This window comes from Vidua chalybeata, chromosome 9 (assembly GCF_026979565.1).
Source record: "Vidua chalybeata isolate OUT-0048 chromosome 9, bVidCha1 merged haplotype, whole genome shotgun sequence".
In the NCBI taxonomy this organism is placed as follows: Eukaryota; Metazoa; Chordata; class Aves; order Passeriformes; family Viduidae; genus Vidua; species Vidua chalybeata.
The window spans coordinates 6323061-6348997 of NC_071538.1; the positions used below are offsets into that span (position 1 = coordinate 6323061).

The 25937-nt window shown below is 45.2% G+C and overlaps 1 protein-coding gene across 5 annotated transcripts in view; it reads right to left on the reverse strand.

The window, feature by feature from the left end:
* RAVER2 (ribonucleoprotein, PTB binding 2) overlaps positions 1 to 25937 on the reverse strand; it is a 31471-nt gene that overhangs the window by 3666 nt on the left and 1868 nt on the right. Inside the window, exons 2-12 of one of the 5 annotated variants that reach the window (XM_053950616.1) lie at positions 20675 to 20802; positions 17628 to 17694; positions 16233 to 16702; positions 11445 to 11636; positions 10354 to 10480; positions 9424 to 9506; positions 6610 to 6714; positions 6260 to 6371; positions 4830 to 5065; positions 2977 to 3088; positions 2502 to 2650 (exon numbers count right to left, since the gene is read on the reverse strand). In XM_053950616.1, the coding sequence (XP_053806591.1) occupies positions 2502 to 2650; positions 2977 to 3088; positions 4830 to 5065; positions 6260 to 6371; positions 6610 to 6714; positions 9424 to 9506; positions 10354 to 10480; positions 11445 to 11636; positions 16233 to 16702; positions 17628 to 17694; positions 20675 to 20740 (1719 nt within the window). In that variant the 5' untranslated portion in view covers positions 20741 to 20802. The remainder of the gene's footprint in view (positions 1 to 2501; positions 2651 to 2976; positions 3089 to 4829; positions 5066 to 6259; positions 6372 to 6609; positions 6715 to 9423; positions 9507 to 10353; positions 10481 to 11444; positions 11637 to 16232; positions 16703 to 17627; positions 17695 to 20674; positions 20803 to 25937) is intronic. The other 4 variants (XM_053950615.1, XM_053950614.1, XM_053950613.1 and 1 more) reach the window with 4 other exon arrangements.

The following is a 25937-nucleotide window of genomic DNA, read 5'->3' on the forward strand; positions in this document are numbered from 1 at the left end:
GCAGCTGACACCTGCTGTAATTCCAAATAAAAGCCAGTATTCCAATAAAATTTTGGTAACAAATAAAAAATTATTTTCCAATACATTTTATTGGAATAAATTCCAATAAAAGTTTTATCCCCCAGGATCCAGTGAAGGGGCTGTTGGCAACCTGGATGCTGCCCAAGACCAGGTAAATCTGCAGATGCTCCAAGAACTGTTTTAGAAACACATACACACAAAAAAATGTGTATTCTATGAATCAGGCAGGTAAAAATCTTTAGATTTTTTAAAGTTCTTTAATTTGCTTTCCAGGAAATTTTGAGCTGCTCTGTCCACTTCAGAGATTCTATCCCAGTGCAAAACCATCTGCAAGTCAGGCAAACACCCATTTAAATCCAGTGTCAACCTCCTCCTCCTCTCTTCCTACTGTATTTGCCTCCTTCCAGGCAATTTTGCACACCCTCATCTCTCCAAGAAGCTCCCAAAAACCCAGCCTTGCTCTGCCCGTGCCTTTTGGGGCGCTGAGAAGAGCTGATCCCCAGGGCCTGGAGGGCTCTGCAAGGCTCTGGAGCTGGCCCAAGCTCTTCTCACATTCCCAGGAATTGTGTGGAGCAGGGAGGCACAGGGAAAGCTCCACTCGGGGGCAGCAGCAGGCAGGGAGAAGTGTCTGCAGCCACTGCTCCTTCCCTCCTCTCACCTGCTTTAAGGGATTTGCTGGAGGAGGCTGCAAGCCTGGCTGGGATCCCTGGGCTCCACTCAAAAAGGAAGGCACTACCTGCAGGCAGGTGCTGTAGTTTGGGAAAGATCCACCTGTAGATTCCTGAATCCAGAAGGGGATCCATGAAGAAGGAAAAATGGTTTAATAATTCTTTTTTTGTGATGAGCTCTCAGCAGGTGTGGAAATGCCTGAGTAACAAGAGGTGCAATTCACAGCAGCTCAGGCGTGCAGCAATTCCTGGAGCAAAATGTGGGATTTGGATGATGCTTTAATTGGTGTAATTCCTTTCAAAAGTGCCTTTCTCCTTGCTCACAAAAACCTCAGCTTGGGCAAGAAACAGCCCTTCAGTGCTGGGAAATGCCATTAATGGTGTGCTGCTTCCCGGTGGGAATATTTTAATCCACTGCTGAGCATGCCAGGTGGTTTTGGATGGTGGGAATTTAGAGAGGGATATTTTGGGTGTGACTCCAGGGGGTGCAGGGCTGCCCTGCAGCAGTGCCCTTGCAGTGCCTTCTCCAGCCCCTCATTCCTGTGCAAACACACAAAGCAGGTGTCCAGAAGCTGATGGGAGCAACAGCCAGTGGAGACAGCAAGAAAACGAAATTATTTCTCACCTCAGAGACTTCATTTTCCAAGCCATCCACTCTGGCCTGGGTAGAGTGATGAGCCTGAGCATAATGCTGGTACCACTGCTGGACAGCCTCCTACAGAGGAGCAGAAATCCTCTCCCATGCCTGCCTACAATTCTTACAACCCAAAGCTCTCCAAGAAGCATCAGAACAAACACCTTCAGCACCAGTGGTGAAGCTCAAATCAAACATTTAAATTTATGGTAAGTGCTTAAAACACACAGGAGGCACCTCTGGCCTGCCAGTGAGGCAGGGACAATTCCTGTTATGGGAACACCTCCAGGGATGGGGCAGCCTCTATGCATCCCCACCCTGCCAGGGAACAATTCCTAATTCCCAATCTCCCATCCAGCCCTGCTCTCTGGCAGTGGGAGCCATTCCCTGTGTCCTGTCCCTCCAGGCCTTGTCCCAGGCTCCTCTCCAGCTCTGCTGGAGCCCCTTCAGGCTTGGATCTGATCCAAGAGGTGTGTGGGCCCTGCTCTGTGCAGTGACCCTGTTCCCCCCAGCCCTCTGGCCAGGCTGGGAGCCTCCCAACCCCAAACCCTGACTGCCAGGAGTTTGGGGGCTCCCAGATCTCCCTGCCAGCAGCCCAGGAGAGTCTGTGTCTCCTCACTGCCAGCCTGGGGAGGAGGCAGTTCTCAGACCTGATCCGTGCAGTTACAGTTCTATACAGACTCGGGGTGGTTAATGAAAATCTGGGAATGTTCCGTGCCAGTGTCCCGTGGAACTGGCTCTGAGCACTCTGCAGAGCCTGCACCTCCTGGCCAGGCTCTGATCCCACACGGGGCAGATGGGGAGCACATCCTGTGCACTGAGAGCAGCTGGCAAACATCCCCACGCTGTGCAGCAGCTGGAGGCAGAGCTCTCTTCCCTGGGATCCAGCCAAAATTCAGGACTTAAAAACTTCTGGGGAAAGCAAAGAGAAAACCCCCTGGTTTTGAAGGCAGACAAAAGCCAAGGCAGAGGTGCTGAGAAGTCATTTTTTAGTGAGTGCCCACAGTTCAGGCTCTCAAGAAACAATTTTTTCAAGGGTTGTGATTTCTTTGTGCTAAATCTGCTCTGAACACTGAACTAGATCAAGTGTCAGCGCAGAAGCTCAGGAAGAACACCCAGAGAAAACAAGGAGCAGCTCTGGGAGAATCCCAGGGGACACCAGGCTGTGGGATTCCTACCTGTGGGTACTCCCCAGGCTGCTGGGAATAACTGAAATAATTTTCCATTGCATGTTGTGATGCAGTTCCCTGAGACACAGCAGCATCCATGACACTGTTTGGAAGGCTGGTCTGCTGTGGAGGACTGGAGGCTTTGCTGGCAATTGCTGCTGGGAACACAAAGAACAGAGCTTGGATAAACACCTGGCTTGTAAAAACCACACAAATTAGGTTCTATTCCAGGATTAAAATTGAGATTTGTGCCCCAAATTAATCAGTGCTACTGATAACTGAAAGGTTTCTAGAAGTTTGCGAGCCTCTGAAAATGTAGCCCTGTTTAACCATCAAGATAAGTGACTTTGCAGTTTTAAACAGACCACAAGATTCCCTTGAGGATAAATGCTGTGGTCACTGGCTTCACCAGGCAAACAGGATAAATATTTGCCACGCTCTGGCTGTGGAAATTTGCAATGCAATCCGTGGAATGTTTGCTTACCTGGCAGACAGATACCAGGCAGAACACTTGCCAAATTCAAGTAGGGGTTGGTGCTCAGGCGAATTTCTTTTGGGGGCTCCCCAAGCAGAGAAGTCTGTTTTTTCAAGGGAGTCTGAAAAATGGACAGGGCAGTTTGCATTAAATTCATATAAAATTGATCAGAAATAAGGTTAAGTGGCCCAGCAGGGTCTTGGGAAAAGCTTAGTCCTATGAAAAAAACCCCTTTTGAAATAAAATTAAATTTTTGAAGTCAATCCTTCAAAAGATCCATTTTATTTCAGCAATCTGGACACATTGCCTGCACTTTTTTTCTTCCAAATAGTTTTTGTAGGAATGTTTCTCTTCAGACTGCAAGTTCCTAAAGGATATTACAAAACAAACAAACAAAAGAAAACCTTTTATATGCAAGTGAAGGAATAATAATCACTCAAACAATTCCAGATGCAGGGAGTGAACATTAAGTACATGGCCAAGACAAAATCAACTCTTTTCACTTGGAGCCACAAGGAAATAAAGGCCAAATGTTAGAAAAATAATGAATTAAGTACATGTTTCCCCAAAATGTTGAAGTATTGATTATTAAAATTATTATTTATGATTTTTATAATATAATAATATATACATATCATTGTTATTATAAATTATTTTAGATTTAGGTAAATTTCTTAAAGGCAGAAAAAAAAATTCTGAAAGAATGAGACCACTTAAATCCCATCCTATCATCCTCTCACACTTCACCTTCAAGGGAATAAATAATATTTTTTTAAAATGGTAATTAAAAGTGGAAAATTTATATACACACACAAAAGCACCTGGAAACCCACAGGGCCCCCCATCAGAACTGCTCCTGATGAATCACAAAATTCAACCCCAAGTTCAAGTTTTGGCCTTTAGAAGAGACAGTGCCCCGAGATAAATTTCATCATCAAGCACTGTGAGGCAAACAGATGGAAAAGAGCCCTGCAGCACTGAGGAGCTCCTTTGTTCATTCAGCTGGACCACCAAGGAGCAGCATTGTTCTCTCCCGAGCACCCACAACTGCACAGACCTCCACGTGTCCCTGGGATGCTCCTGGGACGGGAAATTGCACCGTGGAGACACACGGGGGGTAAAATAAAGGAGAAAGGAGAAAGGAGAAAGGAGAAAGGAGAAAGGAGAAAGGAGAGGGAAGGGAAGGGAAGGGAAGGGAAGGGAAGGGAAGGGAAGGGAAGGGAAGGGAAGGGAAGGGAAGGGAAGGGAAGGGAAGGGAAGGGAAGGGAAGGGAAGGGAAGGGAAGGGAAGGGAAGGAAGGGAAGGGAAGGGAAGGGAAGGGAAGGGAAGGAAGGGAAGGGAAGGAAGGGAAGGGAAGGGAAGAAGGAAGGAAACAAACAAGTAAACAAGGAAAAAAGGAAGGAAACAAACAAGGAAAGAAGGAAGGAAACTAGGAAGGAGAGGAGAGGAAGGAAGGAGAGGAAGGAGAGGAAGGAGAGGAAGGAGAGGAAGGAGAGGAAGGAGAGGAAGGAGAGGAAGGAAGGAAGGAAGGAAGGAAGGAAGGAAGGAAGGAAGGAAGGAAGGAAGGAAGGAAGGAAGGAAGGAAGGAAGGAAGGAAGGAAGGAAGGAAGGAAGGAAGGAAGGAAGGAAGGAAGGAAGGAAGGAAGGAAGGAAGGAAGGAAGGAAGGAAGGAAGGAAGGAAGGAAGGAAGGAAGGAAGGAAGGAAGGAAGGAAGTTGCGGAAGGAAGTTGCGGAAGGAAGTTGCGGAAGGAAGTTGCGGAAGGAAGTTGCGGAAGGAAGTTGCGGAAGGAAGTTGCGGAAGGAAGTTGCGGAAGGAAGGAAGGAAGGAAGGAAGGAAGGAAGGAAGGCTGCATGCTCCTTACCGCCAGGCTGGAGTCGCAGTTCTTGGGCTGCCCGGGAGCTTTGCCGTGCGCAGCCCGCAGAGCCCCGGGGAGGCTGGGCAGTGCCTGAGGGAAGGGCGGCGCTCCCGGCACCGCCTCGGCTTTGTCTGCAGCAGCGTTGGGCCCGGGAAGAGCTTGTCCAACAATGTGCTGATTTGGGAAGAATGGCAGCATGCCCATCCCTGCTGCTGCTGCTGGAATGGGAGCTGGGTTAGAGGCTGCAGCCAGCCATAAATGGAGAAAGTTTGCTGTTAGATGGGATTTTTCAGAGAGGGTTTGGTTGTGGGGTTAATGAGGCTGGAGGAGAACAATTCCAGATCCACTGCACTGGTTCTTGTTCTTTTCCCATCCCACAGGAAAACAACTCAATTTCAAGCTGATTCAATAAAACTCTGACTTTTCTAAACATTCCCTGTGATAACTTACTTAGTGCTTCCTGACATTTAAAAAAAAAAACCTGGGAACAACATCCTGGAGGATGCTGGATGGGAGCACAGGGGGAAACCCCACCTCAACTGGCATTTCAAAGAATTCTTTTCACTGAAGAGCTGGAAAGTGTTCTCCAAAATGAAAATCTGGGTGTTTAGAGGAGCTTTTTGCCCTCCCCTGGATGCCTTTTCCTTGCTCCTGGTCACTGCCATGACTCAGAGCATGGCCAGGACTGCAGAACACAGGGAGCAGTGGAGGAAACAAGATCAGAAAATCCTGGAATGGTTTGGGTTGGGAGGGACCTTAAGGATCATCCATTCCCACCCCCTGCCATGAGCAGGGACACCTCCCACTGTCCCAGGCTGCTCCAGCCTGGCCTTGGGCACTGCCAGGGATCCAGGGGCAGCCACAGCTGCTCTGGGAATTCTATTCCAGGGCCTGCCCACCCTGCCAGCCAGGAATTCCTTCCCAATATCCCAACTAAATCCCCCTTCTCCAGCTTAAATCCATTCCCTGGGTCCTGTCCCTCCCTGCCTTGTCCCCAGTCCCTCTCCAGCTCTCCTGGAGCCCCTTCAGGCCCTGGAAAGGGCTCTCAGGTCTCCCTGGATCCTTCTCCTCTCCAGGTGAGCACCCCCAGTACCCAACTGCTGTTTCCTCATAAATATTGAGGGCATCTGTGGCACAGAAATTTGCATTCCAAATTGACATATGTGACAGACTGGCTGTTAAAGCTCATTTCTTAATAAAATGAAGGCAAAGAGCAAATTTGTGGTGCCTCTTAAGCAACTCCCATTTACCTGCTTTGAAAAACCCCACAAAATGTCCCCTCTATATAAAAGCATATTCCAAGTGCACCAAAAGAGGCAGCAACTGAGCTAGCAGAGTATTTAACAAGCTGCTTTTGTTACACAGGGAGAAAGTCAGGTGCATAACGTGAAGCTGGGCATTTCTACTGATTTGGGATGAAATAAAATGTCATTTACACTTGAGAGCTTCTCCTCGTGTTGCCAGGCCTGAGTTCACTGCTGGCATCACCCCTATGCCCAGCACTGTCTGCAGGAGCATTGCTGGAGGCTCTCCCAGCAAACCTGGTTTCTAAAAGGAAGAAGAGAAAACTGTGTAAATGATTAAAATAATCTGCTCATAGCTACTTTTTACAACTTCCACATTCTCAACCTCTTCAGCTCCACTGAACTGTTCAAGGATCACAGAACCATGAATGGGTTGGGCTGGAAGGGGCCTTAAAGATCACGGGCAGCTGATGATACAAATGAATTATTTTAGGAATTATGAGAGTGTTCAGAGAGAGGCAGAGCTGCAGGGATGGCCTTACACTGTTTGCCTGCATGTTTTCCATCTTCAGGAGCTGCTGCTGGGGCAGGGGCAGGTGAGCAGGGCTCTGCAGCAGCAGGCTGGAGGTGCTCCCCAGAATTGAGCCCTGAGAAAGGATTAAAACAAGGGTTAGTTGGCAGGCAGGGAGAAACACTTTCACACAGTACTGCTTGAAGTAATTAAAGATGTTGAGTTAAGACAGCAAAGGGAAATAATTTCCTCCACAGAACTGATTTTGCTTCGGAGAGATACCCAGATATGTTCCCCCCCCACAACAATCTACATGAAACCCTACTCCAGAGGCATTAAAACCTGACAAATCACAGTGCCTGCAGATTGGCAAGTCTATAAAATATTCACATTGTTCATTCAGAATATTCTGGATCAGTTTGCCACCAGGACTGAGCCACTGAATTAGTACCTTTGGGGCACCCTCTTCAGACTCTGCCACTGGTATATTCAACATTAGGAGCTCTGGCCAGCACTGAGGCTTAAAATAAACTTTAAAAGACATCATGATTTATGCTACAGGCCTGGAAGTGTCTGGCAGTGTCATCTGCCAGTAAAATGCAGGGTGTTCTATAGGCTGTGGTACAAAAATAAACAGACAGGACACTGTGATTGTGCCAAGTGCACCCTTCTTTATTGTTGTGTATCACCAAACCCAGGGAATGAAGACTGCAAAACACCTCCCAAATATTTCCAAGCCTTGTCTATGTCTGGGTGGCAGGGTTAAATTCCCTAGGGAAAAACCCTTTATGACTAAAATATGATTTTCTGGACTAAAATATGATCTTCTGGACTCAAGAAATGTGCTTTTCCAAACAAAGATGGGCCATATCTAGATTAGTTATGCATCCATTTGAATTGTCTCAGTGATTTCCAGGAGAAATTATGCAGGGCTGGTTATTGTCACCAGGGCCAGGGGCTGCTCCTCCTAAACTTGGCTCCAGCAACAAAGCAAAGTGGTTCAATTGCAAAACTTTCAGAAATAAAAGAGTGGAAAAATCAGTTTGGTCAGAATCCTCAGAGGAAAGGCTCTGGATTAATCAAGATTCAATAAATTGCTGGATGACCGAGGAAAACATCCCTGAGAAAGCTGAAAATGCAGGATAATTTAAGACTAAGAGAAATTAAGAGAAATAAGTTGGAAATCCGACTACCTTGAATTGAAAAATTACTGGGTGAATAACCTTCAAATGCTCTCTGCTAAATCCTTTTTAAAGAATTATTTTAAAATATTTATTCTCATTCTGTTGCTTTACAAAGCCCTGAATATAAAATAGAAACCTAAGACATGCAGGGAGCTACACCAGCGTGGCTGGGGAGGGGTTTCAGTGACAACACTGAATTTCTAAATAAATAAATAAATAAAGACAGTGACCTGCTTCTCTGGCTTTAGAGAATACCCCAAAACAAACCAGCCAAGAAAAGTGTGCCTTAGAGAAGAAATTTGGGTCATCAAATCCATCTAAAATTCAGGTTTGGAGCTCATTAAATGACAGGAAGCTCCCAGGGACAGAATGAGACTTGATTTGAAGTCTCTGGACAGAGAAAACACGGAGTTGTTTGGCTGCAGCTCTCCCAAGCCAAAAACCACTGGAAAAACCTTTGGATCATCATCAATCCCACTGTTAATTGTGGAAAACATCCCTGGCTCCAGCTGGGAGCACCAAACACTCCCACTGCCTTCCAAGGAAGCACAGGCTGAAGAGAGAGCAGCAGGAACTTACACAGACCAACTGAAAATGTCATTTCCATTAAAAAAAAAAAACAAAAAACCCAAAGATTTATGTATATTTTGTATGGGCAAAAGCAACTCACTGGATGGGGCAAAATTAAGTAGAATTTATTCAAAGTTAATATATTCACCTACCAGTTTTTAGAGGAAAAAATAGACGAGCTCAAGATACTTAATCTAAGGAATATTCCTGCATTTTTGTTGGGTCTTTTTAAAGATCTCTAAGCCTGTGTTTGCCAAAAGAACTGCAGAAATAATTGATGCTGAAGGGGATTTTATTTTTTAAATGGAAATGTCTGAAATATCAGAAATAATAAGGCCAAGTGACTGACTCCAGTCCCTTGCAGGTATTTGTGTAAATACCTACCATATTAATAAACATTAATTAATTAATATAAAGACCATATTAGTTGATATTCATTAATTAATATTTAACTAATATTAAATTCAATTTTTGGCTCCTGGCAGAGCTGGAGAAACCCCTGAGAGCAGCTCAGCTCAAGGCAGAAATTCTGGCTGTGGGTGCATTTTCTCTCTCTCAATTTCTAGCACAAACTCATCCCAAAGATCCTTCCCATTATCTCTCAGGAATTCTGGTGCCCATCTGGAATCACAGGAGAACTTGGGGGGTTTGTCAGTAAGAAGGAACATCTGTAAATCTCTATTTTTTTTTATGGCACATGCAGCACATCTGGGTCCCTGCAAGCTTGAAAATGAAGCTAAGGCTGCTGAAGTTGTTGGTTTGAATCAGATAAACCCATAAAGCCTCCCCAGGAGGCTGGATGAGCTGCTCCAAGACAAAGGCATGTGCCAGGCTCCTCGGGAACTCATCTCAAGAGGATTTTTTCTGCCAGTAATGACAAGTTTTGTCTGCATTGGCAGGCTTTAAGTCAAAAATTTAGATAAAATAACTCCATTTTGGACAGTTAGCACTGCCTGTTCCCCCATCTCATACCTTTCCTTACAGCTCTAATGAGAACACTTAATTTTAACTGTAATTCCTTAAAACTTTAGGCTCTCTCATGTTAAGTTCTCCCCAAATACTCTTTTGATGACAGGTTTTTTGTCACATACCTGATGAACTTTATTCAACTGCAAAAAAGGTGGCCCAACTGCTGAATTTATGAGGTGAGGTAAACCTGCAGATGCTCCAAGAACTGTTTAAGAAACACACAAAAAATGATGTATTTTACAAATTAGGCAAGTAAAAGTCTTTAGAATTATCCTGTATTTTTAAAATTTGCTTTCCAGAAAATTTTCAAGTGTACAAAGGTCACTGTAAGGGAAGGAGAGACTCGTTTAGGTTGGGAGAGGCTATGAAACCTTTTGATGTTCAATTACCAGAATGTGAGAGCTCCTCCACAGCTGAGAGTTTCACTCCGGAGCTGATTCCAGGCCTCAGCTTTATCTGAAGTGCTTTAAATTCAGACTTAGCTCAAGTGTTTCTGCCCTGAAGTGGTCACTTCACACCCATTTCTGGGTGTTTCTTTGTAGCTACACTCTCAGCTCTCCCCCACTTGATCTCCTCATCACCTGGTTCCTGTTCTGAGCGCTTTGAAATGTGATTAATTAGGGTTTATGTTTATTCACATCCTAATTAGAACACAGAAATGTTCCTGGCTGATGCTGTAGTAATTACTCTGCACAGCTGTGGCAGCAGCCAAAAGAATAAAGATTTACATTGGCAACAGGAGAAAGGCTGCAAAATTCAGATCTAAAATCAGATTTAAGTTTAGCCAAGACATTTCTTTCTAAACCCATTTCTAGTATGAATATTCAGAGCCCACAGAGTTCATACAAGGGTATTTGTAGGAACACTGAATTCTACCCACACACATGAGCGTAGCAATTGCTATTGCTTTCATAAAAGGTGAAATTACCTGCACAAACACACTGAAGCATTGTCTGCACAGATTTTAAACATTATTTCCACTCAATTACTCTGCAAAAGCCTTGCAGCACTAAGAACAGGGTTTGATTTTGCATTATTTTAGACCAGCTTACCAGGTTTAACAGCGTGGCCACGCAGCTGGGGCTGCAGCAGCATCTGCAGCATTGCTGGATTGTTAAAACTTTTCATGATCTGCACTGGATTTGGCTCTGGAAGCAAGCCTTTCCTATTGTTCCTCATCTCCAGAGAAGAGAGAAAAAGTGTTAGAAGCAGGAAAAAAGCAATGAATACATTTAAAGCCCTCAAACTCCAATGGCAACGTACACATTTCATCTGACACAGAAAAAACCCCATTTCCTTCCCTGTTTCCTGCTTTTTTTCCCCTCAAATGAAACACCTAACAAACGATTCCAACAAAATTCCAAGCACATTTCTTTTTTCCCTTTAAACCCAGAGTTATCAGTACAGGAGGGTAAGAAATGTTGCCATGAGCACCATATCTTGTAGCAGACTTCTCATCTCTTTTATAGAGATGTGGCCTGAGCAGGCTGAAGAGAGGGAACTCTTCTGCCTCTCCGTGTAACACTGATCACATCCAATTTTCTAGGAAATAATTTGATAAGACATGTGGGTGTAAAAAGCTTTCTTCTACCTCGAGCATGAAATGAACCTATTTCTCCTGCCTTGAAATTTATCTTAAAGCTGACAAATTCTTGCCTCTCTGTTTTAAACCAAGTTTTAGCTTGTCCAATGACTCATTCCCAGTCACTTTTGCTTTGAGCTGGAATGATTTCTCTTACAGGGGATTACATTTACTAAATCCCAGAGCTATGTGGGTGCAACTTTGTGGTATTTAATGGATATTATTAATCTTCCTGACCATCTTTGCCTAGGAAGGAGCCTGAACTGGGCTGATTATACAGAATTCCAGAATGGTTTGGGTTGGTTAAAGCCCATCCATCCCCACCCTTTATACCATGGGCAGGGATCCACAGAACCACAGAATTCCAGACTGGTTTGAGTTGGGAAGGACCTTAAATCCAATCCCATCCCATCTCCCACTGTCCCAGGCTGCTCCAAGCCCTGCCCAGCCTGGCTTTGATAAACCCAAAATGCTTCCCAAGCCCGGCTCCTTTTCCTCTCTGCACAAAGCCCCAGCTCGGGAGCGACGAGCTCATCCCAAAGAGGTTTCCAGGGATCTCACCATCCTCTGTGCTGCTATCAGAGCTGCCAAGGTGCTCCTGCCTGGTGCTCCAGGGGCACAGAAGGACACCTGGACCCTCCTGCCGTTGATGGTCACCCCGTCCATGGCCCCTCGCACGCTCTCCGCCTGCTCCGCGCTCTCGTACTCCACCACGGCAAAGTCTCCGCTGCCGCCGTCCTCGTCCTGGGCAAACTGCAACAGCAACAGCTCCAGAGCCCCGTGGGAAATGGGAATTCCAGCAAAAACAGCTCCAGAGCCCCGTGGGAAATGGGAATTCCAGCAAAAACAGCTCCAGAGCCCCGTGGGAAATGGGAATTCCAACAAAAACAGCTCCACAGCCCCGTGGGAAATGGGAATTCCAGCAAAACCAGCTCCAGAGCCCCGTGGGAAATGGGAATTCCAGCAAAAACAGCTCCAGAGCCCCGTGGGAAATGGGAATTCCAACAAAAACAGCTCCACAGCCCCGTGGGAAATGGGAATTCCAACAAAACCAGCTCCAGAGCCCCGTGGGAAATGGGAATTCCAGCAAAAACAGCTCCAGAGCCCCGTGGGAAATGGGAATTCCAACAAAAACAGCTCCACAGCCCCGTGGGAAATGGGAATTCCAACAAAAACAGCTCCAGAGCCCCGTGGGAAATGGGAATTCCAGCAAAAACAGCTCCAGAGCCCCGTGGGAAATGGGAATTCCAGCAAAAACAGCTCCAGAGCCCCGTGGGAAATGGGAATTCCAGCAAAAACAGCCCCAGAGCCCCGTGGGAAATGGGAATTCCAACAGCAACAGCTCCAGAGCCCCATGGGAAATGGGAATTCCAACAAAAACAGCTCCAGAGCCCCGTGGGAAATGGGAATTCCAGCAAAAACAGCTCCAGAGCCCCGTGGGAAATGGGAATTCCAGCAAAAACAGCTCCAGAGCCCCGTGGGAAATGGGAATTCCAACAAAAACAGCTCCAGAGCCCTGTGGGAAATGGGAATTCCAGCAACAACAGCTCCAGAGCCCCGTGGGAAAAGGGAATTCCAACAAAAACAGCTCCAGAGCCCCGTGGGAAATGGGAATTCCAACAGCAACAGCTCCAGAGCCCCGTGGGAAATGGGAATTCCAACAAAAACAGCTCCCAGCACCCCATGGAAAACAGGAATTCCAGTAACAACGGTTGCCAGTACTCCATGGATAACTGGCAATTCCAGCAGCTGCCCTGCAATATTGTCACCTGCCCCTTGCAGGATCCTGCACAGCTGACACAACCAAGGTTAGTATCTCCCCCTGAAGGTTCTTTCTCAAAATGCTGGAAATAAGTTGGATATCACATCTTCATCTGCCTGGCATTCAGCTTATAGACTCATGGTTATCTCTTCATGGTTGCGTGCTCATTCCTTCCATTATCTCTTCCATTCCCACCTCCACTTCCATCCCACCTCATGCAGAACCTCAGCCATGAAATGCATTTAACACATATTTAAACAACAAAGCAGCAGTGAGAAGCAAACTGTAAATACATCTGGATGCTACAACCAGTTTTATTTTGCAGGATAATTATAAACTCATCCTTCTTCATTTTTTTTCAGCCTGCAATATTCAAAGTGCCGTTCATCAGGGTGCATGACAGCTGCTGAAACATGCAACAATGCAAATTCCACCAGTAATTCCACCAGTATCTGGTGCCTTTTGGGAGCATGTGAAGGCTGTGGCTGTGGGGAATGCCAAGAGAAGATGCCAGACTGATCAATCAAGCAGACTGGAAAAGGGCTTACGTGGCAAACACTGCTCTGGCCTTTGTGTGCAGACTTTGGGAGAGAATGAGCAGATTTAAATCAAACAAAGAAACAGGCTGAGAAGGGAGGGATGAAGCTTAAGCAAAAATCTCCAGTCCCCAAATGAACGGGAGTGATAAACTGATACCAGCTCTGGTGTGGAAGAGACAAAACCTCCTCCAGATTGCACTGGATAAAAACAACCTCAGCCCCACAAACTTCCGCTGACAACTGAAATATAAATGTCAAACATCTGGAAGAAAAAGAGGGTGGTCAGATCTTTAATGGCACTGGCCTCTGGGCAGAGCTCTGGAGAACACTAACTTCATACATAAATACATTTTGTATTTTATTTTGATACCAGTTTAGGTGCACTGGCAAAGACCTGAGGTACTTGTGAAAAGAAGGGTTTGAAGCTATGGAACATCTGTATTTTAGTTTCAGCTAAAATGAGACACAGTTAAAAACTCCCTTAACGTGTCCCAAGTGCAGCCACCAACAGTCTTGCAGAGGATTCAGGAATTTTTCATCTTCCCAAGTAAACAGGTACTGAAAAAAACCCTCTTTATTCCTATCCAGATAAGGGTGGAGACCTTTTAGTGACAATTTAAAGTTGACAGAAGAAAAGAATGAGGTTTTCTGGTCCATTTTGTTGAAACAAAGGACAAAACATATTTTTCCTAATGTCCATGTGCAAGTATTTAGCTTCAGCTCCTCCTGACAGAACATTTCTGCTGTCAATAGAGGAGAAATCAAAATGATTTAAAAAAAAAAAAGTAATTTTGGAATAAGATGAAATAACCCAGGGTTTATTTCATGAATTCAGGTAAGAATTTTGGGCAAAGGATTGTATCTGCTTGATGAAATACTGCATGAGCTCCCAGCAGAACTAAGCCATGGCAGCACCACAAGACCTGCATTAAAGTTTTCCAGAAAAAAAAAAATACTTTTCTCAGTCATTCTCTACAGAAATTCCCCCCAAACTGAGGTTTCTGCTTCCCTGTCCTCTCCCAGTTTTTCTGTCTCTACCCACCCCATCACATCCCCCCTCTCTTTGCTTTTTCCACCTTTTCTTGGGTCTTCCTCCTCCTCCTTTCTTTGTCCTCAATTTTCAGGTTGTCTGAAACCCATAATTAATTAGTATCCATTTTCTTCCCTTTTCGCCTACCAAATCTGAACTATTTGTTTCCCTACCTCCACCCTCCTGTATTTTATAGGAACAGGAATATTTACTGACCTAATTCAGGCACTCTCCTCACCCACACCAAATATTACCCGAGATTTATTATGATTTAAAAAGTCAATTTTTGAGTGCTTCTAACTGCACAGCAGAGCTCTGTCAGTGATACCCATCTTTCCCCAAGAAGTCTGTTATTCTTTGAAGCTCAGAATTTTTAAAGGATGGTGAAAAATTGCTGGGGGAGCTGATAACAGCCCCCAGATTATTTGACAGCTGGGAAAAAAAAAAAGCCCTGAAGGAAAAGACTTAAATGGATCAATCTGTTGAGCTAATTAAACAAAGATTGAGCAAGAGACTTGAGGCCAGCATTTAATACCTTCTTACAGGAAGAAAATAATGGAGAGCAAAAGCTCCTTAATTTAAGCATCAGTGAGGTGAGGCTGAAGCCAGACACATTCCCAGGGTCAAAATCAAAATAGGCAGGAATGGGCATTTTCTGGGAAGAGTTAATTCCAGTTTATTCATCTCCTGGTGGATCTGGATCAAGCAAGTCTAAGGATTTCCTTTGGCCAACTACAGATTGCTGGGGCTGGAAAAGAGCCCTGAGGAGGGGGGAAGGCCTGCAGTGGTCAGGCTGCAGATCCTCATGGACCTTCTGCTCCACGTGCTGGGAATCTCCGGGTGCTCATCCCCGGGGCTGATCCCTGAGCAGCCTTCCAAGAGACTTAAAGGAAAAAAAACAACACAAAAACAACCCTGCAACTGAAATCTGTGGGACTACAAGGACAGATTTTCTTCTCCTGCTTGTTTGTGATGATCTATCTGTGCCACATTCATTTGTGGTCTCATCTCACAAGCCACGAGGATGAGAAGGAAACCTCTGCACTAAAAAGGCAAGGATCCACCTCTTCTGTGCTTCCCAGCTTTCCAAAAGGTGTGTCACTTCTATCCCTGGCAACAGCCAAGAACCCAAGCCTTCCTCAGTTAGGGAAAAACATGTTAAATATTTATATATTAATTATATGATGTATTTTGCATCATCTGAACTGTTGCACTTGCGGTATTCATAAACTCTGGCTCTCTTTGAGCAATAAAACCTTCAGCAATGTTTGCTTTAAAAACTCTCAAAAACCAAATTATTTTCAGTAATGATATAAGGGGACATAAGTATGACATAAGGGGATGTCTTCCAAACATTTTGCTGGCATTTCACTGGAGTGGTGCCCTGCAGAATTCCCAGACAACACGGATCACACTGCACACCCAGAGCAGTTCGGCATCACTGCTGGAGTGACATCCTGCAGAATTCCCAGAATTCCCAGACAACACGGATCACACTGCACACCCAGAGCAGTTCGGCATCACTGCTGGAGTGACATCCTGCAGAATTCCCAGAATTCCCAGACAACACGGATCACACTGCACACCCAGAGCAGTTCGGCATCACTGCTGGAGTGACATCCTGCAGAATTCCCAGAATTCCCAGACAACACGGATCACACTGCACACCCAGAGCAGTTCAGCATCACTGCTGGAGTGACATCCTGCAGAATTCCCAGAATTCCCAGACAACATGGATCACACTGCACACCCAGAGCAGTTCGGCATCACTGCTGGAGTGACATCCTGCAGAATTCCCAGAATTCCCAGACAACATGGATCACACTGCACACCCAGAGCAGTTCAGCATCACTGCTCTCATCACTGTGCAGATGGCACAACAGTTGCTAAGAAAAATAATAGGAAAATAAAAATAAATTAGAAAAATAGGAAAAATAAAAGTGGAGGACAGCAAGAGTGAAGTGAGGCAATGCTGCAATCCCAGCCTTGGTTTTCCTTAAGACAGAGACCCAACATACCTGGCAGAACACAGGTTTGTACTTCAGGGAGAAAGCCTGGAGCAGCTCTTTCGAATCAGCGCAGTCTTTTTGTAATTTATCCACACAAAGGCACTTGGAGTGAATGAGGTTTGTGGTCAGCTGGTTCACATCCATCCACTGTGCAAACAGAGTGCTCTCCTCCAGCTGCTTGCCCAGGAGCTCCAGCCTGGCCTTGGCAGCAGAGTCCTTCTTCATGTACTCCACGAATCCATAGCCCTTGGAATGGCCGGTGAGCTCGCTGTAGACCAGGAAACACCTCTCCACGTTGCCATAGGCACGCACCAGTTCCTCAAACTCCTCTATCCTGAGGGAAAGGGGCAGGTTGGTGATGCACAGCAGAGCGTCCGTGGGCTGCAGCTGCACGGAGATCTCCTTCCCTCGCAGGGAGTGCTGGTGGAACCTCCTGATGGCGCTCTGGGCCTGCTCCCCGTTTAACAGGGTGACAAATGCTGCAAGAGAGAGGAGTGGGGACATCAGCTACCCCAGCTGGTCTGCAGCCACACCTCTCCCTCCCCTGAAACCACAGTGAGAGCTGCAGATTCACCCCAAAGATCCAAGAGATGAACATATCTATTATATACAATACCTAAAATCTCAATTGAACATCATGAGCAATTAACTCAGAAAGTGACTACGTTGTGATGCACACAACTTCACTACTTGGAACCCAACCAAATTTTGTATCTGGGGAACAAAATTAAATATTCTACTAGCAGACTGCCCTTTACTAAATTAAATATTCCACTGAAGTCCACACATCACAGATTCTACGGAATCTCTTTGATAACAACTTCCACAAGTTCTCACTTTGGGGTTAACAGATCTTTTTTTGGGCTTTTCAGTCCGTAAGGCATTTCACACAATCCCAAACCAGATGAGGGTGGCAGGGACCTCCTGAGGGCCTCTTTTCCAACCTGTTCCTTAAGCAGGGTCACCCAGATGGGTTCCCAGGATGCCAAGGGATGGAGATGTCTCTGGACTACCTACAACAGTGCTAGGTGACCCTCACAGGGCAGAAGTGTTTCCTGATGTGAGCAAACTGCAAATGCATCTGGAGCTGGGCAGGTTTTCCTCTCGGGCACGTGTGGTTTGTCCCAAGAGAGGCCTCAGGGCCAGTTTTCCAAAGGAATTCAGCCAGCTGAGGTCAGCTTTGTCCCAAAGGGACACTCACTGAGGAATGCTCCTGAGAGAGACCAGAGGGGACCAAAAATCTTCTGATCAACACCAAAAAGTTTCCAACTTTCACTGGGCTCGGTACAAGGTGACAAAAAAGGCACTGAGGGACGCCAGACAAGCTGTGACAGTCCACGACTTCACACACAGCACATGATGTTCCTCACAGAATTGAAATACATGGAAGTTTGAAGTTCTCACCTGTTCTTTTATTCCTGTCCACATAACAATACTTGATTTCATAGTCTTTAAACAAGTCGTGGATTTCCTGCAAGGGAAAAGTACAAATAACATCACATAAATAAGTCCCCAGACCAAGCAAGTGGATAAATTCACCCTCATTTCAAACAAAACCAAAAACTTTCCCAACAAACTGAAAATTTTACCATAGAAACACTATGAAATATTTGTTTTTAAAGGAGTTGGTTACACATTGCTGCAGCAATGTTTTGATCTCACATAAAAAACTGGCTTGCAGAATTTGATTAATTTGCTTTTCATTCTCTGGGGTGACATAAACACAAAAGGGCGTCCTGTAACTGTCTTTTGATAAAGACAAATAACATCACAGCTCATTAAATAGCAAAACCCTCTCCATTTCTCTAAAGTACAACTGGCATAGCTAAAATACCACGTGGACAAGGAACACTGGCAGCATCACATCACCAAATTTACTGAGGGCACAATATTGCCTCAAAACCCAACAGTTGCTTTAGTTTCCTGCTCAAGTTCACTTTAATAGATTTTCACCCTCAATAATGGATATTCTTTCACCCAGCAGATAATTGTGGCCAGAGTACCCCCTGGAAAGTATCCTCTATCAATTACTGCACAGCTGCTCAACAGAGAATCAATCCCAAGAGTGTTATTTGCTCCCACTAATTAATGGGAAGAGAGGAGGGATGGGTTAGAGCAAGTCTTAGAGGAGTTTGCTACAGTTATTCCCAAAAACATCAAGGTGCACATCCCCCAAAAACCCCACAAATTATTGTCAGTTCAGTGGTGAGAAAGCAGAGTTGAACATTCACCACCCCAGGGAAAAACCAGGAGTAATAACCTGGATATTTACATTATTTTAGCTGGATAAATCCCATACACAGGAGTGCAAGATGATTTCTGCAAGCGAAATAATCAACCAGCTTTGCCTGAAAGTTTAATTGCAGCTGATTTCCAGCAGCTACGTGTAGCTGCCAGTTTGGAAATTCAATATATGGAGCCTAAAGGTTAATTGGGTTCTCTGTGAGGGGTATCAGGTGCATACCTTTTAGTCAAGAGAGCACCAATCTCTGGTTTCACTATTTAACAGCTGTCAAATACTGCATTAATAAAATATGGCAGCATTTCTCCAGCCACCACACGTCCTCAAATAAGGTGTGATAAAGATGGGGTTTCTGAAATGCAAGATATGCCCAAAATTCAAGCCAGGTAGGGGATTTGAGTGTGGACACCTCTCAAACAAGAATGAGATGGTTCTTTCTCAGACATAAGAGACTGAGAAGACACTTTCTGTACAGCTTTGGCAGCTCTGTTGTGCTGTGCCACTGAAGACTCCAAAAAATTGTTTCTGTCCCACTCAGAAAAAGAGGGACATACGTGCCCTTTTGATTTCCTGTATTATTTCACAAAAGCAACACTGAAAGTTTTGTATGATGATTAGGTAGCAGGAAATAGGATTTCAAACAGCTCTGAACACTCTTTTGAAAGTCATCTGTACATCAGATGATTCCACATGATTCCCCAGTAACTGCCTGGAACTTTGAGAAGAAAACCAGCCCCTACTGAACAACTCTTTGGGGGATAATTATGAGATCTCATATGAAAAACAATATGAGATAAAGGAGATTTAAAATAAAGCCTGATTCAAGGACAGAAATCCAGTAAAGATTTTAACACCAACTCCCACAGGTGGCTGCAAACACTGCCAGGTTTGTGCAAAGGGCTCTTCCAGGAAGGTTCTGGTTCCTGTGCTCTCGTGGGCTCTTGGCAGGGCTGAGACCTTCACCTGTGGAACTGGGCTTGGGCAGTGTTTCAGTGAAAGCATTTCCCACATAAACGACATTTGTGAGGATTTGCAAAGATAAAACACACCCTGCCCACTGTAGGGAAATGTGCATTCCTTTCAATTAAACAGCTGTAAATATCTGTGTGTTACACTGAGATTTCTCTGCTTGCTAAGCCAGGCACTTCTCTAAACTTCACCTCCAACATCTCCCAGCTCTCAGGTCTGGTGGAAAAGAAGGAACAGAGCTCCCATTGTGATGTTGTTCCCAGTTTCACTCCCCACAGCTCAGGGCAGAAGTGTCAGGAAAGCAATGGGAACGACAGCTCTGATCCCCGTGCAGCTCTCCAGGACTGGGCCAGGAGGGAGTGTTTGCTCTGGAGGAGAAGGGGGTCAGCCAAGTCAGGTAGATGCTCTGCTGCGACCCCGTTAACTCGTGAGGAATGTAAGCACAGGGATGTTTCTGTGAGAACGGCAGAAACAAACAGCAGCTGCCTGTTCCCACTGCTGCAGCTCATTCCTGCTGCGGTGCGTGGTTTGGATTGTAATTCAGCCCTAGTAATCAGATTTATAACCCCCCACTTTGTATTGTTATGGCATATTTTATTCTCAACGGATTGTTCCTTTCCCCCTGTATTGTTAGTTTTGCCCTCGGTGTCCCTCTCCCCATAGACCTGCCCTTTTGTTCCCTGTTCCTCCTCCCGTTGAATGTCACTCCCCTTCCTCTAGAAACTTCCCTATCAATTTTGTATCCTCCGAGGCCCCATTGGTCTGTTCAAGTTGTTCTCCTCCCCTGTAATCCCCTCTTGGTTTAAACATTGTATTCCCCACCTTGTGTTCCTCCCCAGGTTTCTCCCAGTTGGCTACAGATCGTACCCACCCCTAAGGCCTCCCCTGTATATAAGATGATGCATGCCTTTGTTCGGTGCATTTCTGTCCCTGACCCTCCTGGGAATAAACACCTGTGGAAAACACAGAGCAGATCTCTCCCTGTTCCTTGTCCCTGCCCTGGACACAGTCCACCCGTGCCCCAGAGGCACACCCCAGACTGAACAGCTATCTGGGGGTGGCCCGCTCTCACCAACGCTGTCGGGAGCCGGTCGGACCGAAGAAATCCGGCAGCAGCGTTCTCCCGGCCCTGCTCCGGGGAGCTCCTGCACCCCAGCCCCGGAGAGAGGGAGCAAACCCTGAGCACGGCCCTCAAATCGAGCTGTAGTAAAGCAGGAGTAAACTCAGAGTGGTGCCACACCTGAGCAGCGGCCGCCAGCCCTGGTGCCACCATCGTGTCCGTGCTCCAACATCCGTATCCCAACATTGTGGCGACAAAACTGCTCCTCCTAAAGGGCTTTTTCCTCTTTAATAAATCAATCTGCTGATCTACAAAACATGACAACTCCCACAGGACATTAAACACACAGCAGTGTTTACCAACACGCTGAAGGCTCGAGTGTCACACATTGCACAAAGTAGATTTTGACAACAAAAATGTTACGCAGTTCTATCTGGTCCCTTCCAACCCAAACCATTCCAGGATTTTGTGCTCCTGGAGCAGAAATATAACCAATAAAGCATAGCCACTCTACAACCCCTTAAAGCTTTAAAAGCAGACAATCTTGTCATCAATACAAATTAAAATTGTAACTAGGAAATAATAAGTCATACATGCAAATTAGCAGAAAAAGCAGAACCAAATCTAATAAAGGGAGTTTAAGAGAAATCACTCTTTACCTTTAAAAAAGTGTAATATTTACTACTGTAAATGTGGTCTTGAAATACTTCAGTTCTCACCCTGTCCTCTCTTGGGTAGAAAAACTGGCAACTTTAGTTTTCAGCACTTATTATCAGTTTGAGACTTGCATCTCTGAGACAGAAAGAATTCCTTAGAGAGGATCTTTGTGTTTATTACCTGCATTGTTTTAAACACAAATTAGAAAAGGACTCATTCACAGGCATATGTATCAAATTAGAAAAGCTCAGTGGTTTATTTCTAATAAAAGCAGCTTCTCCTACCCAGACTCTCACAGTGCAAGGGAAAAAATATCCAAGAAATTCTCAGTACTCACCTGGAACAATACATAAGATATATGTAATCATGTATATAAACCCTACAGCACACCAAACTCAAGCACTGCTCTCTCTCTGGATGTAAAACCAGACTTGATATTAAATGTAATAATTGTGCTATTCTGGCAACAGAATATTTAACAATTCTAAGGGTGCCTGGCCAGATGTCTGCAGTGAGCTTTAGGGAAGTCTCCAATATAAACACTCTCCAAGCCTGGTCTATAACTTGGCTCTCACCGAGCAGCTGAAGGCCTGAACTTCACATGAATATCCTTGAAATGGGAATCAATTAAGTTTAAAGTAGTTACTTGGCAAAGCAAGAAGTTTTAAATCATCTCACAGCTGAAAAAGGCTTTGTTCCATTTGTGCAGGCAGGACAGGAAGAAGAGAACTTCTCAGAAAAAAAGCTTTACATTTACAAAATGATATAATGGGGTATTCATCTGATTCAGATTTTAGACTGCTAAATATTTGAGCTTGTGACATGACACATGGATTTCACTGTAGATAGTAAATAAATAAGTAGTAAAAAAAGAGAATATTGACACAGTTTAAATAATATGTTACTAAGGGGAAAACCCAGAGCTCTGCTGGAGAGCAAGTGCAGCACTCAGCACCAACAAGGGGGTTAACAAAAAACAAAAGGACCGATGCAAACTGCAGTCCTCCGTCTCCTGATCAGAGAGGTAGGAGGGCCTCAAATTTCATTAATTGCTGGATAAATGCCCCTAAGAAGTAACATTTCAGACAGACTGGGCTCACCACACCTCCTCCCTCTCAATTTCCACGTGGTTTTCAGTGCTGAGTTAAGTAAGTTCTCAGAGGAGCAAGGCTGGAGGATCAGGGGTGAGATGTGGCAGGTGTTGACCTGCCAGGAGCAGCGAGCACCGAGGTGTGTCCCAAAGCTCCTGCTCAGCTCGTTCCCTCTTCAATTCCACAATCCCAAACTAGGAAACCTGAAATGGATCCAAGCCTGTCATTCCAGGCCATAAACTGCTTTTGGGGCAAACCTTTGTGACTGGGAACTGATTCTCACTTTTTTAAGATCAGAGCCCTCAAAGATCTTTAGTGGTTACACCTTATTCAAGGACGTGTGGTAGCTGGAGAAATGCTGCCATATTTTATTAATGCAGTATTTGACAGCTGTTAAATGTAAGTAATGTAAGAAAATGTCAAGACAGGAAAACAACTAATTCTCAGTGGAATGAAAAACTTTTTCCTCTGATCTTCCAGAGACTTTTGGGAGTGTTGGTAAGAGGATCTTTATGGGACTGGAAATCAATTCCATCATCCTGGGTATACTGGGTGGTGTGAGAGCTAAATGAAAGAGGGAAAAGACATAGAAAAAGGTAACTTGAGAGAGCAAGAGCTCAAAGCCAAAGAAAAGTAATGAAGAAAATTTTAAAATGTCCATCTTAAGGCATGAGAGCTGCTCCCTCTCCACAATGTGCCTTTCATGTTCAGGCAGTGTGACAGAGGAGGAATGAAACACAAAGGCCCTTCTACTTAAAGGTCTGGCATCCAACAGATTGGAGAGAGCACTTCCTCAAATCATCACACCTCATTAGGGGCTTTCCATCTAGCAAGGAAAATTATGGCTAATCCAGGGAGAAAGGGGGAAAAATGCCACAACCCCACCAGAAACAGCACCACGCTATGCAGGGATTTGGCTTTTGATCAGGAATAGACAGCAGAGAAAAAACTGAATGGGTCCACAAGGTTCCAAAATACCAAATAAATCCCTTTCCCAGGTGGACTGCACCAGGATTGGATCAACACCTCAGTGTTTCATTGTTCTCTGGATTCTGTCCCTCCCCAGGAGAACCACAGGGTGTTAAAATAATTAACCAGCCCTACTTTGCTGCATGTCCTACATTAAAGTAGAGCGTCCCCTCCACCAGGTTTATTTTGTAGAACTGTGGCATGGTGGCATTTAGGGATAATCAACCCAAAAATGGTTGGGAGCAAGTGCATCTTCCACAGCACCTTCTCTGATCTGCAAAAAGGGGAAGCAAAAAGCCAACAGCTATTGCTGGGCAGCTGATCTTGGCACAGAACACTGGAGATCTGGCTACAAATCTCAGTAATGATGAGCAAAAAAAAAAAGATAAATAACCAAGGCTAATCTTCCCAGCAGGAACTCCATGGGACAGGAACTCGTATCCCAGAGCAGAGTCTGCTGATGGTGTCCCAGTGATGCCCCTATGGAAGTTCATCAGCCATAAAGGAGCCACTAACAGTGAAAAAACAACAAACTGGGGGAAGCCAAAACCAATTCTTCTAATCCACTGGGGTAACTACAGAAAAAAAGGAAAAGAAACAGAAGCTGACAAATTTTTCCTAGTTTGGCATGAGACAGAATTAATTTTGTTCTTACTGGTTGAGTGCTGTGTTTGACTTTAGGATGAGACTAATGTTGATAACACAGGGATGTTTCAGTTGTTGCCAAGCACAGCTTGCTCCGAGCCAAGGATCTGCCAGTTTCCCATGCACAGGTGCATGGAATGGCAGGAGGGAGCAGAGCCAGCACAGCCAAAGGGATGCTCCACACCAAGGAATGCCATGCCCAGTGCATAAACTGGGAGCAGCTGGCATCAGTCAGTGGGTGCTGAGCAACTCTACTGGGCATCACTTCTTTCTTTCAGCTTTAATTCCTTCTTATTACAATTAACATTAGTTTTATTAGTCTTATATTAATTTTAGGTAAGTTTTACTTTGCTTCAATAATTAAATTGTTCTTAACTCCCAAGCTTTACTTTTCTCCTGATTCTCCTCAGCACCAGAGCAGTGGAGAAGTGAAAGAGTGGCTGTGTGGTGCTTATTTGCTGGCTGGGATAAAACCAATACAAGCTCAAAATAAAACTTCCTGTTCAGTGAGGTACAAGTTCACTTCCATTCTGGTCATCCTGAAGTTCTTGGCATCTCTTTAGCAGAAAAGGAGAGGAAGGTGGTATTTCCTTCCCTCCCTCTGCTCAGAGCAGTCCTCCTCCTCCAGAGCACTGGGAACAGTTTTAGGATTGCTCCAAGGACCTTCTGGTTGCAATTTTTGCTCTTACAACATCCCAGGGGACCGTGTTCCCGGCTGCTGGAATGGATGATGGATCAGGGATGTGGCTCAGGGAGATGCACACACAACAAGGCAACCCAAGAGATCCCCGACCCACTGCCAAGCAGATCACGATGAAAGCAATCACTACAACCACGCTCACTTTTAAGTCTCTTGGCAAAGACTGTCCCTGCAAACACCAGCCTGACCACAGCACCACATCAGAGGCTCTTAATGCTACAAGAACAGACCCACTATCTGCTGCTCTTCAAAAGGACTGACCCCGAGGGGATGATGTTACCGCAGAACACCCCACATCGCTGCCCTGCCCTAGCGCAGCCATTCAGTGAGTGCTCTGAGAGCACAGGACACTGCCCCACGCTGGCACGGGGAACTGGAACTGCAGGAGCGTGATCTGCCAAGGCTGCCGGAGCAGCGGGTGGCTGCTCCAAGCACGTATCCCAGTGAAGCTCCATGCAGAAACAGGGAAGCCTCTCCCGATCCTGCTCCACCCCCAGTACTGAATTCTGCCTTTAAGGCACAGTCACTGCTGCAGATAGCAAAGATCTGGAGATTTACAGAGGCCAGCAAGAGCCTGTGGCCATCTCTAGGTCATTATCACACCACAGGTTTGGTACTGTGCTGGAGGAATCCCATGAGGATGACTTTGGGGAACTACCTGGCAACTCTGGGAGAGTTCAACATCCACTGACTTGCCAGCTGAACGGTAAATGGAGACTCTGCCTTCAAGAACAGGGAAGATGTAAATTGTTTACTACAGATCTGCCACAAAAAAAAAAAAAAAATCCTTTCTCTGTGGCTGTAGTGAGAGAATTGCCTGAAGAAACACTGACCCTGCAGGCATCTATTTGTAGGGTGAGCTCTGTTTGGTTTCTAAACCTGTTTCTGGTTCAGAAACCTCATGGCCAAGGGACATTTCTTCTGTGACCTCAAGGGTAATTTATTTTTTTAATTTAGTTTAACACAGGTGGGGGCTCCAAAGGTAATTGAAGATTACAAGGACAATAATAAAGTTAATATGTAGCTACAACTGGCAGAGGAATTATATTCGTTATGTAACTTCATATTAAAAATGTAAGGTTTTTCCTACTTTTCTGACAAAACTGAGTATCTCCACCAATCTCTCTCTTTCTCTCTCAGCAAAACAGTAATTTTTCACTTCAAAATTATTTTGGTAAATCTTGGCCTCACTCTTCACTTAACAACAAATGGCAGCAAAGCCAACACCCCAACGCTCAGAGATGAATAGTTACATTTATGAAAACCTATTTTGGAAGACTTGGCCGCATTTCAGTGATGTTCATCTCCTTCTTGACAGTGAATAAAACTGGCCAGGTCAGAAACAGTTTATCTGATTTTACTTGGCTCGCCAATTACTGCA